This window comes from Eubalaena glacialis, chromosome 3 (assembly GCF_028564815.1).
Source record: "Eubalaena glacialis isolate mEubGla1 chromosome 3, mEubGla1.1.hap2.+ XY, whole genome shotgun sequence".
Classification (NCBI taxonomy): Eukaryota; Metazoa; Chordata; class Mammalia; order Artiodactyla; family Balaenidae; genus Eubalaena; species Eubalaena glacialis.
In genome coordinates, this window is record NC_083718.1 from 178658852 (window position 1) to 178675078 (window position 16227).

The 16227-nt window shown below is 53.3% G+C and overlaps 1 protein-coding gene across 1 annotated transcript in view; it reads left to right on the forward strand.

Annotated features, from left to right (window-relative positions):
• Positions 1-1954: 1954 nt before the first annotated feature.
• ECE1 (endothelin converting enzyme 1) overlaps positions 1955-16227 on the forward strand; it is a 112934-nt gene continuing 98661 nt past the window's right edge. The window contains exon 1 of the mRNA XM_061184791.1: positions 1955-2078. Within this exon, the coding sequence (XP_061040774.1) occupies positions 2076-2078 (3 nt within the window). The 5' untranslated portion in view covers positions 1955-2075. The remainder of the gene's footprint in view (positions 2079-16227) is intronic.

Consider the following 16227-nt stretch of genomic DNA (forward strand, 5'->3'; position numbering starts at 1 on the left):
CCTCCCCAAAGGCAACACTGGCCAGACTTCTGACAGCATCGAAGTGCTTTGAACTTCATATAAATGGAGCAACGCTTAACGTTTTCCACTGGTTCATAGCTTACAGAGGGTCCATGTGTACATTAACTCATTAAATCTTCCCAATAGTACTGGGGGGTATGCAGGAATTACAAATCCTATTTTACAGAGGAGAAAACTGAAGCTCAGAGAGGAGAAGGGAATCCCCCAGAATCACACTGCTGGCAAGTGGAAAGCCAGGATAACTGGTTCCATTTTCGTGTCTCCCTGGATTTCAGAATGTCCCTCTAGGCATCAGGAATGGTCACGAATCTGAAACCAGGAATGGTCAGGAATCTGAAACCAGCCCAGGCCTGGGCAGCTGACGGTATAAGTTACCAGTCCTCCAGGATGGAAAGAGGGTCTGGGCATCCAGGTCCAGAGAAGTTCTGGTCACCTTTTGGGCAGGGCCCACCCCTCCTTTCTAGTCTGTGGCACTCAACAAACTTTGTGAATGCTGACAAGTGGCCTCCTCCCTGTCTCCTTCCCTCCACACTGGAGAATTCAGAGGGCTGTTGAATGGAAACAGGGAGAGTTATTTCCACAGTTCCCTCCCTGACCTCCAGGTGGCCACACACACTGCCCAGGAGCAGATGGTCCCTTTGTAACCTTGCACTGTGTGCCCAGACCCCTCCTCTGCATGCTCAGTCAATGTGGGCCAGCTCCTGACCAGGGGTGGCTGCCAGCTGCTCTTACTCCCCCTCCTGGCAGTAGATGCCCTGTCTTCCAGAATCCACCTCTGTCACCTGCGACTGGTAGGCAAGATTCCCCAGGTCTTTCCTTCTGGCCTCATGAACTCCTATACATCCTTCAAAGCCCAAACACCATCTCCTCTGGAATGTCTTTGTCTCTCCTAAACATCCACTTATCATGGTTCCTGCATATTAGTTTCTCTTTCTCAACACAACATAGAGATAACCACAAAGTCACATAAACAAAACACACACTTTCACCTCACCCACAATCTTTCTCTCTCTCTTTTTTTTGCAAACTGGGCTACACACACAGTTGTACCAAATAACAGCCTTGCCCCTCTCATGTGCACATGCTACACCACAAAACCAGAGGGGTTTGGGCTCTACTTGTTTACAGCAGGGACACAAAGTCTCTTTCTACCACACCAACGTGCATACAAAACAGGCCCCAAAAGTACAGATCACACATTCATACAAATACACAGACACACACCTCTTTCACTCAGGCAGTTACACAACCACATGTAGAGACAGTTTCTCCTCTGACATACAAACGTAGGGGCATGGAGAAACATCCATCCTTCTCTCTGCTTCCCTTCTACCTTCTCCTCTCAACCCTCTCTCACTCTTACACACACACACACACACACACACACACACACACACACACGGAAGCAGGCAGTAACTCCCAAAATAGTCAGTCTCTGCCTTTCCGTCACACATAAACACACAGGCACGCGGGATCCATCCCCCCCTCCGCTTTTTCTGTCTCCTCCTCCCCTCTTACACACATACACACACACACACACACACGCACAGACAGCCCATATAAACACACACACGCAGCTGCAGAGCGCTGGGTCACACTCCTTGCTGGCGCCAGGCAGGAGACAAAGGTCGCCGACGCTCCCGGCGCCGCGCACCTGACACAGCTGAGCCGGTCCCCGGGCTCCGCCAGCCCCGAGCCGGTCTCGGCGAGGTCTGGACCCCGAACCCTGAAGCCGGAGACCCAGCCCGTTTCTGCCCTCGGGGGTCCGCACGCCACCCCGGCCCCGGCCCCAGTCCCAGCGCGCAGAGGGTTAAGGCGCGGGCGCGGGCGGGGGAGGCGGTCCCCGGGCGTGATTGGCTGCGCTGCCCGGGCCCCGCGCCCCGCCATTGGCCCCTCGGCGGGCCCGCCTCCTGGGACTCCGCGCCGGTGCCGCGCTCAGCCTCGGGGCTCCAGCGCGCCGCCGCGGCAGGCAGCCGCGGCGTCCGAGGAGCGCGGCCGGGAACCGGGAGTGGGGACCGGGGGGCAGCGCGGGGCCGGAGCGAAGCGCGCGAGCTATGGTGAGTGTTGCGCCCGGCCCGCCTCGACGGTCCCCCGCGGGGGCGCCGGAGTGGGACTCGGGGCCCGCCCGGCTCGCGGGGGCTGGGCTCAGGCAGCAGCCCTGGGAGGGCGTGGAGTCGGGGGGCGCGCGGGCAGGGCTTGGCTCGCCTGGCGGCGCCGCGCTCTGTCCCGTCGGGAGCGGCCGCGCCGAGCTTGGTTCTGGGCGGCTGGACCCGGCCGGGTTTGGAGGGCTTGGGGTGGCCGATTCGGTTCGGGGTCCCTTGGTGCGGTTCTGGGCTGGGGCGTCCGGAAATCCCTGGACCCGGCTGGGCTTGGAGACCCTCGGCTGGTTCCGTAAGGGGGTCGGGGGCAATCTGAAGAGGCTGGATTCGGTAGGACCTGAGTGTCCCGGGCCTCTGAGGTGGTTCCAGGTCTCGGCTTGGGGCATCGTGGGTGGTAGCGCCGAGCGCATTCGTAAGGCTAGGTCGGGCGCCCTGGGACTGTGGATCCAGTATTCCCCTAGGGGGTTGAGAGTGGAGGCTGGGCAGCCAGGTTGACGGCTGTCAGAGTCCAGGGGCCACTTGGGGACCCTAGGCCCAGGGATCTGGTCTCCCCAGCATCTCCCAGTAATGGGTTTTCAGAGGAGGGGCTTGCTGAGACCAAGCACTGACTTGGATGGGCAGTGGCACCGGGGAGAAGGGAGCTGGGCATGGGGATTTCAGGGGGGTTTCTGAAGCCTCAGGAGAGAAACCCATTTGGTTGGGCCGGAGTTGTTGAGGCTGTGTTAGAGAGGAGGGTTGTCTCTGGAAGGAAAGCTAAGACCTTTCAATATCTCTCTGGGGCCCAGTGATCACCTCTCCATCTTGGGGGCCAAGGCCACCTACTTCTCTGTGGCTTCTATCCCCAAGGACAGGCCCCTCTGATTCTCTCTCTAGTCCAGTTCTGTACCCTGCGGAGTGGATACAAGTCACCACGTAGGGCCTGAGGAGGGCACGTGCCAGTGATGGTGGCTGCCAGTCCCGGGGATGCAGCCACCTCCACTTCTCCGTGGCAATGCTGCCAAGCCTGTGGGGGCCCGGGTGGGGGCAGGATGGGATCCCCTGTAGACTGACGAGTCCCCCCAGGGGCTCCCCAGGACCAGCCCCTGCTCTGCCCAGGGCTGGAGTGCCCTTACAACATCCCTTTGCTCTTCCCCCCAAGCCAGTCCCCTCTTTTCTCGCTCCACAAGTGTCCACCTCCCCTGCACCACCTGCCTCTCCGGAGTCAGTAGTAATGCAGGTATGGCTTGACTCCACGCCCAAAGGTGCTTAGAGACCATCTTGGATCCAGGCCACCTCGTGGATCAGGCACCTGCCCCTGGATTGTTCTGCTTGAACAGTTTCAGTGGTAGGGCGCTCACTCCCTGAGGAGCGGCACTTGATTTAAGGTCTCAGTATACGGGAAATAAAAAGGGTGTCTTTGAGGTCATATCATCCACTTTGCCTCCAAGCCCACCCTGACCTAAGTTACTCAGAAAGAGAACTGTTTTCTCCTTAAAAGTCAGTAAAGAAAGAGAGGTCACCTTGCGTTGGTGACACTTTTCAGAGCCTTACAACCTAAGAAGCCTCCCAGCCTGTCAGAGAGACCCCTGGCTTTGGCATCAAACAGATTTGGGTTTGAATTCTGGTTCCTCTACTTCCCCAGAGGGACAAGTTACGTCATCACCTCCCAGTATCAGTTTTCTCGTCTGTGAAACGAGATGATGGGTCTTATCTCACAGGGATGGTGTACAGATTCAGTGAGATAACCCAGTGAGAGTGCTTTGCTCGAATACAGCTAACTTTCCTTTCTTGTACAACCTTAAGCTCAAGGTGGGACGTTCTGCCTGACATCTAACCTATTTGCTAAGTCTGGAAGAAGGATTAAAATTTATCATGTTGTGGGGAGAAGAAAGGAAGAGTGATACTTAGAGAATGGGTCACTGGCTCATCTTTTAACAAAGATTTATTGAACACTTACTATATGCCAAGCCCTGTCTAGGGAGGGAAAAACAGTCATAAACACTGTGTCAGGAGAGCTTCCACCAGTTCATAAATGTCCACGCAATCCTCAGGCTAGGTGGCATATCTTTAGGAGAGGTAGAGAGATCCTGCCAGGCAAGGGCTCCCTTCTGTATGGAGAGGTGAGAGAAAGCTTCACCGAGCAGGTGGCATCTGAGTTGGAAAGAACATCCCAGGTAGGGGAACCTGTGTGAGCAGAGGACCAGAGGTGTGGGAGTACGGGAGAGACCTGAATGGGGCTTGCCTGACACCTGGGCATCAGAGAGGCAGGAGAGAGGAGAGAGAGTGGGCAAGGGATGTTGATGGGGCTGGATGGCTGGAGGCTTAGGCAGACCGAGGAGCCGGAGCTCCACTGTGGATTGTTGGTCCACTGCATGTGGGTGCAGAGGAGGCTGATGGCAGGCCTCCTTGGCCCCCATCATTTTGGTTTCCCCTAAACACTAGACCCTGTGCTCATTCCTGAGGTGGGGGTGATTCAGGGCCGCTAGAGTGTTTATTCCTTGGATCTCCTGCTCCATGGGTTTTAAACAGTTCAGCGTTCCCTCCATCGTTGCCAAGTTTCCCCTGGCCCCTGGGTTCCTAGTGGGGCTCCTTTGGAGAGTGTGTGGGCTGTTTCCTGTTGTCCTGGCTCAATCTCCCTGATGGTTCCAAGCTCCCCACCCAGGTCTCTAACCCCTTGGCAGGGAGTCAGCGCTGTTCTCAAAGACCTCAAGTAGACGCCCCCAGTGCAGGCTTGACATGAGGGTTCTCAGGAGGCTTTTTGTGTCTCCTGTCTCTGGCTGTCCCCATACTGCCCAGCAGCAGGCACAGAGGGGTGAAGGAGATTGCCCAGGGTCACACAGCAAGATAGTACCTGAGCGGGCACAGACCCTCCAGATGTTTGGAGGGTTACCAGACGGACAGGTTGGGGGAAGGAGGCCCAACGCGGCATTGCCAGTCCACTCTTGTGGCGCCTTGAGAATGTTCCTTTACATTCCAAACTAGGGGCTGAGCTCAAAGCCACAGCTAAGGGTTGGGAATCATCTTTACTGTAAGTGGCTGAGTTGAGGACAGGTCCAGCTCCTAGGTTTGAATACTGGATATACCACCAACTTGCTGCGTGACTTTGGATCAGTTATTCCCTCTTTCTACACCTCCTTTCCTACCAAGTGGGGCAGATCTGCTCCTTCTGTAAGATACAATGTAGAAATGCTTCATTACCTATTAAGCACTTGAGGGAAAAAGTATTATTAATTAAAGGTGGGAGGCCAGCCATGTCCCCCCTGAACCAGTCTGTGGGGGGTTCCCGGAACACAGAAGTACCTTTCCCCGTGTGGCCAGAGCCTGTGCTGATAACTGGATTATTGCTAACATTTTGGTAAATAGGCATGTTGTTAACTTTTGTTAAAGAATAAATACATTGTTTCTCACACAGAATTGGAGAGACCAGGAGAGGAGCTGGATTTGAGAAGTAAGAGGGCTACAGGGTGGGTTCAGCAGAAAGTTTCAGGCATCAGCCAAGACATAAGCAGTTTGGCTAAAGTCCACACTTTGATGACAGTGAGGGAGGAACCATCAGCAAATGCTTACGACTTTTCGTTCCCCTCAATTTTTTCTTTTTGGTTGACTAGGTAAGCACCTCGCCCCCGTCAAAGTGCTGCATTCATTCATTCATTCGTTCATTCATTCATTCACCAAACAAGTATGCGTGGCATAATGCCAGGAGCTAGGGCTGTGGGTGGTGTGAACGAGACGGGTAGGTCTGTCTTCCACAGTCTGGTGGGCAGGCAGATATGGAGCAGGAAATTACAAGTGTGATTTCTGTTACCAAGGAGACTCGCAGGGTGCTGAGGAGCAGATAGGGCAACCTGGCCTGGGGATCAGAAAAGGCTCCCTGAGGACGTGACATTAAGGTTGTAGCCTAAAGAATGAACATTCTAGGCAGAGGGAGCAGTAAGTGGGAGATGGGACAAAACATGGTGCACTCGGTAGATAATTCATTTGCAGTCTGGGAGGTGGCCCGGGGCAGGCGCACGCAGGGAGGGCCAGGTTAAGAATTCGGGGCTCGATCCTAAGGGCAGTGAGAGGAGTGATGTGGTCAGGTCTGCATTTTGAGATGATCGTACAGGCTGCTTTCTGGAGAATGGGTAGGAGGGGTGAGGCTGGAGGCTGGGAGACCAGTTAGGAGTCTGCCAGAGTGGCCCTAGGAGAGATGACAGTAGTCTGGACACCAATCACTGCCCCATCCACCCCACACCACATCCCCATCATGCTGCCCAGAATGGGCAGTGAGGAGAGGAGGGAGCTGTGGCCACAGAGGTCCCACAGAGCCCCCAGCCCTGTGGACATTGACCTTCCTCTTCTCATGCTTTCATGCAGATAACTAGTGGGGCTCCTGGCCTCCAAGAACTTTGACCTAAAAGAGAGAAAGGCGAAGCTTCTGAATGGCTCTGAAACAAGGTAGAAAACGGGGATGCAGCTCCAGAGTCACCCTGGCCATGGAGGTGTATCAGGGAAGTCTTCCCAGAGGAGGCGGCATCTGAGCTGCTTCATATGGCAAAAGTTAGTGTAATGGAATGCTTCCTAGGAGCCAAGCTTTGGAGACATGACAACAAGGAGATACTCTCCTGTCCTTAAAGAGTTATAGTCTTGGGGGCAAAGTTTAATGAGCAAGCAACGCTGACTGAACCCCACTGCCAGTGAGAGGTGCTGGGGGTCTAGGCCCTGAGGGTTCTGCCCTTTCCCCAGCAGCCCTGAGGATGAGGTGCCTGGGATATCCGCTGGCCTGTCTCAGCTCGCTTACAAGCCTCAGAATGGCTCCCTCCTCCCCACAGGGCTCCTGGCGAGGTGGGCGGGGTGGGGGGCGGTTTACTGACGGGGAGATGGAAACAGAAGAACAAGTTTCTGGAGAACATTTAGGAAATTAGCTGAGGGAGGACCCAATGTCAGGGCGCAGAGATAAGGAGGTGGGCCTGGCTGCTAGATCTTCTTAAAACCTCGAATGCTTGTGTTAAAAGGGGATTTGTAACCGGCTAATTCAACGTCCCCATTTTACAGGAGAGAAGACTGAGGGATACAATGAGCCTCTACCATGTGCCTGGCACTTAAATGTAACCCTTTTGACCGTCACACCAACCACAGGAAGTAGGTTTGTCCCCATTACAGAGCTGTGAAAGCTGGTGCCCAACGGCCACTTAGGGAATTAGGAGCTGGAACTGGGCAGCGGCCTCCTGATTCCTCAAGATTCTGGCGTTAGTCCCAAACTACCACTCAATTTAGCAGAAACTTCCTTCCTGGGAAAGCCCCCTGAGGACAGGGATGGGACTCCTGGGCAGTGGCTAGAGGCATTGGGAGCTGATTGGGGCTGGACACTGGCCAGGCTGAAATACTGATTATCTTTCACCTTTGCACAGCACTTGACAGTTAATGAAGTCCTTTCCTCCCCACTCACCAACTGTCCTTGAGTCCCACTGCCAGTCAGTGGCAGAGCTAGGACATAAACCCAGGCCTGTGCTTCCCAGCCCAGACCCCCATCTCCCCAGCTCCCGGCATTGCCCCAGGGGCCCCGGCCCACGTCTCCAGTGGCCCCTGACTGGAGACGTCCCAAGCTTCCTGACCACATGCCCCCGTGAGTGTGAGCCTGACACATAAGCCTCGCCTTCCCTGGGCTCCTCCCCACAAGCTCCTTTGCCTCCTTGGCTGTAGGCAGGAGCGGGGCGGGTGGCAGCCAGGAGGAGTAGGGTTACAAGTGTAAACACCGTCATGTCAATATTTACCTCTGCCTGGAACCAGAGCCTCCCCTCCCACACGCTGCCCCTCCAGGTGCACGTGGTCTGCTCCAGGCCGCTCTGGTCACTGAAGGCAAAGCCAAGGGTGGAGATACATGTAGCTTCCAGCCCAGCTCTGCCTCTAACTTTCCGTGTGGCCCTGAGCAAGACACTCTCCCTTCCTGAGCCTTAGTTTTCCCATCTGTAAAATGACATGGCTGGGATAGACCGATTCAAGGGGCCTTTTCAGCTGTGACATGTAGGATCACAAGCATAATACTCTGGTTCAGAGCACAGGCGTGAAGTTGGCCAGACGAGGTTTGAATCCCAGCTCTGCCGTTTCCTCACTGTGAGATTGTGGGCAAGTCAGTTAATCCCTTTGAGCTTCGGTTTCTCCATCTGTAAAATGAGATCCTAACATACCTGTTTTGGAGGGTCACTGGTGAGGGTTAACGAGATGACGCATTAATGCGCATAGCTTTTGGCACAGAGTAAGAACTGAGTGATGGTGGTGGTGGCCGTTATTCCAGATAAACATTTTATGATTCTCTGAATCCAGACGCAGGGTTGCGTCACTTGGGGACTGGAGCCAAGGGTGGGGACTCTACCCTCAAGCCCTCCTAGTACTCTGGGGCCACTGGCTGGGCTGGGGGAACCCAAGGGCTGGAAAAGCCCCTTGGTTAACACCACACACACACACACACACACACACACACACACACACACACACACACACACACACACACACACACAGCTGAGGCTCCTTTTTTTGGATGGAGGTCCAGGGCTGACCTCCGAGATTTGTGGCAATGAGAGCAGCAAGGAAAGGTGGAGGAGGCAGAGCGGGGAGGAAGGATGCATTTCCAAAGCAGCTATTTCACAGAAGCTCCGAGTCCAGTACACACAGGACTGTTCCCTCCAGCCCTGGAGAGGAGGAGGCATGGGACGAGGCAGCTGCCGGTCAGCAGAAGTGGACCTACAGACCAGTGGGCCCAGGTTCAAGCCTGGCTCCCACGCTTTTTGCTCTGTCACTTTGGACAGCATGTCACCGCTCTGAGCTGTGTTTTCCTCGTCGCTAATACGGAGATGCTGGGGCCTATTTTGTACAGTAGTTGGAACAGTTTTATCAGGTGCTGTTTCGGAAGAACCCAGCTCAGTCCTGGCACATACAGGGGGCTCAGCCGGTATCAGCCTCACGAGAACCACACGCCAGTCCTGGTGCTGCTTGTCTGGGTGCTTCTTGAGGACAAGGTTGTACGTTTTTTTTAAATTGTGGTATAATTTGCATAAGATGCACACATCTTGTACAGCTCAATTTTTACAAATGTACACACCTACATAATCACCCCCTAGATCAAAATATAGAACCTTTCTACTGCCCCAGAAAGTTCCCATGTGCCCCCTTCTGTCAATCCCCCTGCTACAGGGGGCTGCTGACCTACTTTCTATTACTCTGTTTTGCCTGATTTTGAACTTTATCTGCATGAATTCATATGTATGTACACTTGGGTCTGGTTTCCTTCAGCTTTAGTCAATACTGACCGTTTGTAGTTCTTCCATGCTGTTGCCAGTATCTGTGCCTTTTTAGGCTCTATTGCATCCCACTGGGTAGATGTGCATGTAAATGTCCGTGGATGAGATTTGAATTGATTCCAGTTTGGGCAGCTGTGACATTCCCGTGCGTGTCTCTTGGGTGGGTCTTAGGAGTGGAACTGCCGGGCCGTAGGGTCAATGCGTATTTAACTTTCCTAGAAACTGCCACACAATTCTCCAAGGACAGTACTGTTCACCTCTTTGCCCAGGGCCCCATGGCCTAACCTAGAGTACTTTCTTCATGAATGTTTTTAGAAGAAGGATGGAATTTGAGTCCTTTCTTTGTCCTAATGCTTCAGATCCACACTGTCGGCCCTGCCTCTGCTGTCAGGGCCTGGCAGCTCCAGGCAGGGGCTCTGCCTAGACCCTGCCTGAGCTTTATCTAGGCGTCTTGTCATTTCTCAGGGCAGGGAGGGGGTCCTGGCCCTGGAGACCCCAGGCCATGAGGCTCTACCACTGATCGGCTGTGTGACCTTAGGCAAGTCCCTTCCCCTCCCTGGTCCTCAGTTTCCCCTTCTGCAAAACACTGTGTGGATTGAGGTTTCCGCAGCTCCCCAGTTTCTGGTGGGCTCCCCTCATTTGGGAGCCGTTTGCTCCCAATTGCTCTGTGCTTTTCCACCTCCAGGGTTGCGCCTGTGCCATCTGTGAACCCCAGCTGTCCCGTATCTCTGAGAAAGGACCATTTGGGAAAGTGGGTAGGCTCTTCATCTTGGTACCCTCCCTGCGCACCTCACTGTGAATCAGTCTTCCCTGGGTGAGAGCCCCCCAGAGCAGGCCTCTGGCCGTGGGAGCCCCACCCATGGAGGCTTTGCAAAGGCGATGGAGCAAACCTGGGTCTGTATCCTGCCACTTCTGGGCTTTGTGACCTTGGGCAAGTCTCTCCACCTCTCTGAGCTCCTGCATCCTCATCTGTAGGGTTATAAGGATGAAATGAGGTCGTGCATCATTGTGGGGACAGAGGTGGATGGGGCAGCAAAATCCCTGCCCTTAAGGAGCTACATTCTAGCGGAGGGAGCCAGAGACTAAACAGACCAACCAACCAACCAGAAAGATCACTTCAGAGAAAGGAAAGAAAAGAAAACAATGATGTGGCTGTGAGGTGGGGGGATGGGATACTCTAGATGGCCGGGGAAGGATGAGGAGGGGGCAGCCAGGCAAAGATGCGGGAGAGGAGAGTTCCAAACAGAAGGAACAGCAGGTGCAAAGAGCCTGAGGCCGGGACGAGGGATTTGGCACGTTATGAGTGGCAGGAAGGCCGATGTGGCTGGGCAGAGGAAGCAAGGGGGAAGTGGGTAGGAAGAGGTGGGCATGGAGGGGCCAGGTCCTTCACGGCCTTGTCAAGCGTGGGGGGAAGCTGGCATTTCATTTTTAGAGTGACGGGAAGCCACTGCAGGGCTCCAAGTAGGGGAAGACTAGTTTGGTTTATGTTTTAGAAAGGCCCTGGCTGCTGTGTGGGGGAATGGCCTGTAGGGGACAGGAGTGAGGCAGGGAGGCCAGTGTCTGGTGAGAGTGGGCCTCAGTACTTTCTCCTCTCCTGAGGTCAAGGAGGCTTGTGTTACTCTAGGATGTGGGATTTTAGCAGCTACTTCAGAGGACGGGAGAGCGGTAGTGGGGGCATCCCAGGTGCTGCAGGATGTTCCTGGCAGCAGAGCATGGTGGGCAAAATTTGCCTTTGGAGCCAGATAGACCTGTCTGAAAACCTCCCTTTGAACTCAGCCTTCCAGGGGGAGCTTGGGATTCTCCCAAAGTGACCCCTTTCCCACCACCCCAGGCCCTGGGGACCCAGGGACATGGAGCCAGAAGGGCACAGAGCCAGGGCCTGCCTCCCCCGCTTCCGCACACCCTGCCGAGAAGTGAGGCAGAGGAAGCGATGGCCTCAAAGGCACGCCTAGCCCCTCTGCCCTCGGGCTGCTGCTCCCACGGCCTGGCTCGAGGAAACCCTGTGGCTTGGTGGTTCCTGGGTGTCCCGGGCTGGTCTGAGGCAGGAGGTGGCCACGAGAAAGCAGTACTTCTCTGCCGCTGAGTGGGTGGTTACTCGGTATCCTGCTGGGCTTCCGCGGGTGGAGGGAAGGAGGAGGGAGGGGAGGGGAGGGCATGGGAGTTCACAGAGTCTCAGAAGATCTACGTGGAAGTGGGACGTAGTTGTCATCTAGAACAACCTCTTCGCAGGGAGGCAAAGGCTCAGAAAGGGAAAGAGGCTTTGCCTGAGGCCACACGAGTTAGAAGCAGGACTTAGACCCTGACTTCCGGGACTCCTAATTTGGTGCTCTTTCTGTTAAGATGTGGGTTTCAGAGCCAGATAGACCTGGGTTCTAGTCCCAGCTCTGCCGCTTAATCCTAGCTGGGTGATCTTGGGCCAGGGACTGTTTCTGAGCCTCGGTTTTCTCCCCTGTGGAATGGGATGATAGTAATTCCTTTCTCATGGTGTTTTTTGTTTTTGTTTTTGTTTGGTAATTTATTTATTTACTTTATTTATTTTTGGCTGTGTTGGGTCTTCGTTGCTGCTCGCGGGCTTTCTCTAGTTGCGATGAGCGGGGGCTGCTCTTCGCTGCGGTGCGCGGGCTTCTCATTGCGGTGGCTTCTCTCATTGTGCAGCACGGGGTCTAGGCGCACGGGCTTCAGTAGTTGCGGCACGCGGGATCAGTAGCTGTGGCTCACGGGCTCTAGAGCACAGGCTCAGTAGTTGTGGCGCAGGGGCTTAGTTGCTCCGCGGCATGTGGGATCTTCCCGGACCAGGGCTCGAACCCGCGTCCCCTGCATTGGCAGGCGGATTCTCAACCACTGCGCCACCAGGGAAGCCCGCTCATGGTGTTTTAAAGAGTGATTGAAATGATTCGTGTAAAGCTTCATAGGACGTGCACATAGTGGGTCCTCGGTAACGGGAGCTGTCAATAACGCAACAATAGTAGGATTGAATAACATTGCTATTGCAGTTCTGTCATTCTGAGCCTCGCGAAGAGCTGCAGAGACCTGCTGCATGCTAGGTTTCGCTTATGCTGTTTTCTAGTTCTGGTGAACGCAGTTAGGCTGGGGAGGTGAGGAAATTCCATCATCAGCCTATCTCACTGCTGGTTTATTTTACTTCCCCATATAGTTGGGAGACCCTTTAACAAGGCCCTTAATTATCACCACCACCCCAACACATACACATACACACACACACACACACACACACGTGCATGCGTGAAAGGCTTAGGTGGGCTGGAGCTATTCTGTCTGCCTGCAGCCTGAATAGGGAGCAGACAGGCATTAAATGCAGGCCCGGGATGGAACCCTCGGCAGCTCCCATTTTCTGCGCCAGGTCCCTACCACACACTCACTGATTCCTGTTTGTGCAGCATGGCCTTGGGGCCAGGAGCAGGGGTTGAGGTATCAATTTGAACTTGAACCCTGGCTCCACCACTTATTTGTTGTAAAGGACCTTTGAGCAGTTAAGTTTTCCTCTCTGAGCCTTGGGTTTCCCATCTGTGGAGTGGGGGTAACAACCCGCTCCGGGGTGTTTGCAAACATTAAACGAGGGAAGATGTGCTCAGAGCACGTGTGGTGCATATTCAGCACTTGACTCTGAGAGGTGGGCGTCACTAATTACAACACTGAGATGTGTATGTCCCAAACCCATTAGCCTGTTCCTCTTTCCACAGCTGTTCTCAGAAACTTTCTTGACCGCCCCCGGCCCACCCATCCCCTTTGAGGGACGAAGGAGACTGTCCCTCAGCCCCCTTCATTCCCCACCCCCGACTGCCTTCTGTCAGGCTACAAGTCACCTTGGACGGAATTTCCCGCTCTTTCTTGTCTCCTGCACCAATGCAGATCAAGAGCCGGGACAAGCCTGCCTGGATTTGAATCCCAGCTCTGCATTTACTTGAGCAACTTTAGGCAAATCCCTTTAGTTCTTAGCCTCTCTTTCTGCCTGAGTGAAATGGGAAGAATAATAGTACGAAACTCATACAGCCGTTTAAACAAGCAGTATAATTCTTGTCAAGAGCCAGAGTCTGTGCCTATCATAACCTGGGATCCATACCGTAAGTGCCTAGTAAATGTTAACTGATTTTATTACTGGATGGAGTTCTGCAGGAGCAGAGCCCCTGCCTCTTTATATCTGTATTCCCAGCACCTGGCAAGGATGGGCTTGGAAGGGATTTGGGTTCTGTAGGGATGTGCACCATGGGCAACAGAGAGTTGTATTGCCTTACCAGTGAATGGGGTCTCCCCGGAAAGACCTTTGTCAGGGACTCGGGTCATATTGTGAGCTTGCTTATGCCCATGTTGTGGGCAGACATTTCCCGCAGCCCTGCTCCGCGTCAGCCCGTGCTCGAGAGGGTGTGGGAGACGGTGCAGGCGCAGGGCTGCCTCGGTGAGCTCACAGTCCACAGGGGAAGCTAGGCACCGTGGCTCTGGTCCAATTCGAGCATGATCGGCGCTGGCCGGGCAGGTAGGTTGCTTCAGAGAAGACTTCCTGGGGTTGGTGACACTTGATGATGCCTTGGGAGAAATGATGTATTAACTTCTGCCTACCTTTGATTTTTCTTCCATAATCCTTTTGTTCTTTCCTGCCATAGCATTTACTGGTCTCAGCTATTACATAAAGATAATCAGGCTATCGTCAAAAAATCCGCAAACAATAAATGCTGGAGAGGGTGTGGAGAGAAGGGAACCCTCCTGCACTGTTGGTGGGAATGTAAATCGATACAGCCACTATGGAGAACAGTATGGAGGTTCCTTAAAAAACTAAAAATAGAGCTACCATATGACCCTGCAATCCCACTCCTGGGCATATATCTGGAGAAAAACACGGTCCGAAAAGATACATGCACCCTAGTGTTCCTTGCAGCACTGTTTACAATAGCCAAGACATGGAAGCAACCTAAATGTCCCTTGACAGAGGAATGGATAAAGAAGATGTGGTACATATCTACAATGGAATATTACTCAGCCATGAAGAAGAATGAAATAATGCCATTTGCACCAACATGGATGGACCTAGGGATCATCATACTGAGTGAAGTAAGTCAGGCAGAGAAAGAGAAATACCGTATGATATCACTTATATACGGAATCTAAAAAGAAATAATACAAATGAACCTGTTTACAAAACAGAAACGGACTCACAGACTAGAGAATGAACTTATGGTTACGGGGCGGGGGGGAGCGGAGGAAGGGTGGGGGGAAGGGATAGTTAGGGAGTTTGGGATTGACATGTACACACTGCTATATTTAAAAAGGATAACCAACAAGGACCTACTGTACAGCACAGGGAACTATGCTCAGTGTTATGTGGCAGCCTGGATGGGAGGGGAGTCTGGGGGAGAATGGATACATGTATATGTATGGTTGAGTCACTTTGCTGTGCATCTGAAACTCTCACAACATTGTTAATTGGCTATACTCCAATATAAAAGTTAAAAAAAAAAAAATAATCATGTTTTTTGAGTATTTACTGTGTGCCAGGCACAGTGCTAAGTGTTTTATGTTATCATTTCTCTTAACTGATAACATCAGCCCTATGAAGTATTTATCATTATCCCCATTTTAGAGGTGGGGAAACCGAATCACAGAGAGGCAGTGTATCTCTCTGAGCCAATAAGTGGTAGAGCAAGATTTGAACCCCAGACAGTTTGGCCACAGAGCCCAAGTTCTTTTTTTTTTTTTTTTTTTTTTTTTTTAGGTGTTTTAGGTATCTATTCTTTTTTAAAAAATTTATTTATGTATTATTTTTGGCTGAGTTGGGTCTTCGTTGATGTGCGTGGGCTTTCTCTAGTTGTGGACGGGCTTCTCATTGCGGTGGCATACCTGTTGCGGAGCACGGGCTCCAGGCACGCGGGCTTCAGTAGTTGTGGCTCACGGGCTTAGTTGCTCCGCGGCCTGTGGGATTTTCCCGGACCAGGGTTCGAACCCGTGTCCCCTGCATTGGCAGGCGGATTCCCAACCACGGCACCACCAGGGAAGCCCAGAGCCCAAGTTCTTAACCACTACACTAGAGTGCTTTGTCTGTAATTGACTGTCCCCCACAGTCCTATGACTAGGCAGTCTCGCAGACCCTGACTGCTTCCCCTTCCCTGGGAGTCCTTTGCAGCCAGCAAAGGTTAAGAAGTTAATATGAGGTCTTTCTGTATATCCTCCCTAAAGCATCAGCTCTGGCTTGAGCTGATGTCCCTTCAGGAGAAAGGGATCTGGAAGTTGAAACCCTGGAAAACAAAGGGCTTGTATCTGAGAGAGGAACAGGGATTAGAATAGAGGCATTTAGTGGGGCAAGGAAGGGAACTCAGAAGGCTGAAAAAGTTGGAATTCAGACTGAACCAATATTCGCCGAATGCATCTTTTGTGCCAGGTATGGGGGTATCTCTGCCCTCAAGGAACTCCTAGGCCTGTGGGAGAGGTAGACAAGTCGACTGGCCACAAGTGAAAGGCAACAGCCTTTAAAGGCTGGAGGAATGGATGACTAACTTGGCCCAGGGAGGTGATATTTTGAGTTGGGTCTTGAAGGATGATTAGGAGTTCACCAGCCAGGCAGAGCCAGTGGTGGCAGAGCCAAAATTTAAACCTGAAGAGTCTGTCTCCAGAGTCTGTGTTGTCACCCACCGTGGCATGCTTGGCTCCACTGCCCTGCGAGACCTGGCCTTGGGAGAGTGATTCATCTGGTCCTGGGCCACTCGGTGCGGGCCCTGGGCAACTGTCCAGCCATTTCCCATCCAACCCCTGCTTCTGTCCTCGCAAACCCTGCTGCCCACCCCTTCTGCAAGGGTGGTGGGTGGTTGACCAGCCTTGCATGGAGAGTCTCTGCCCTCTCTAGA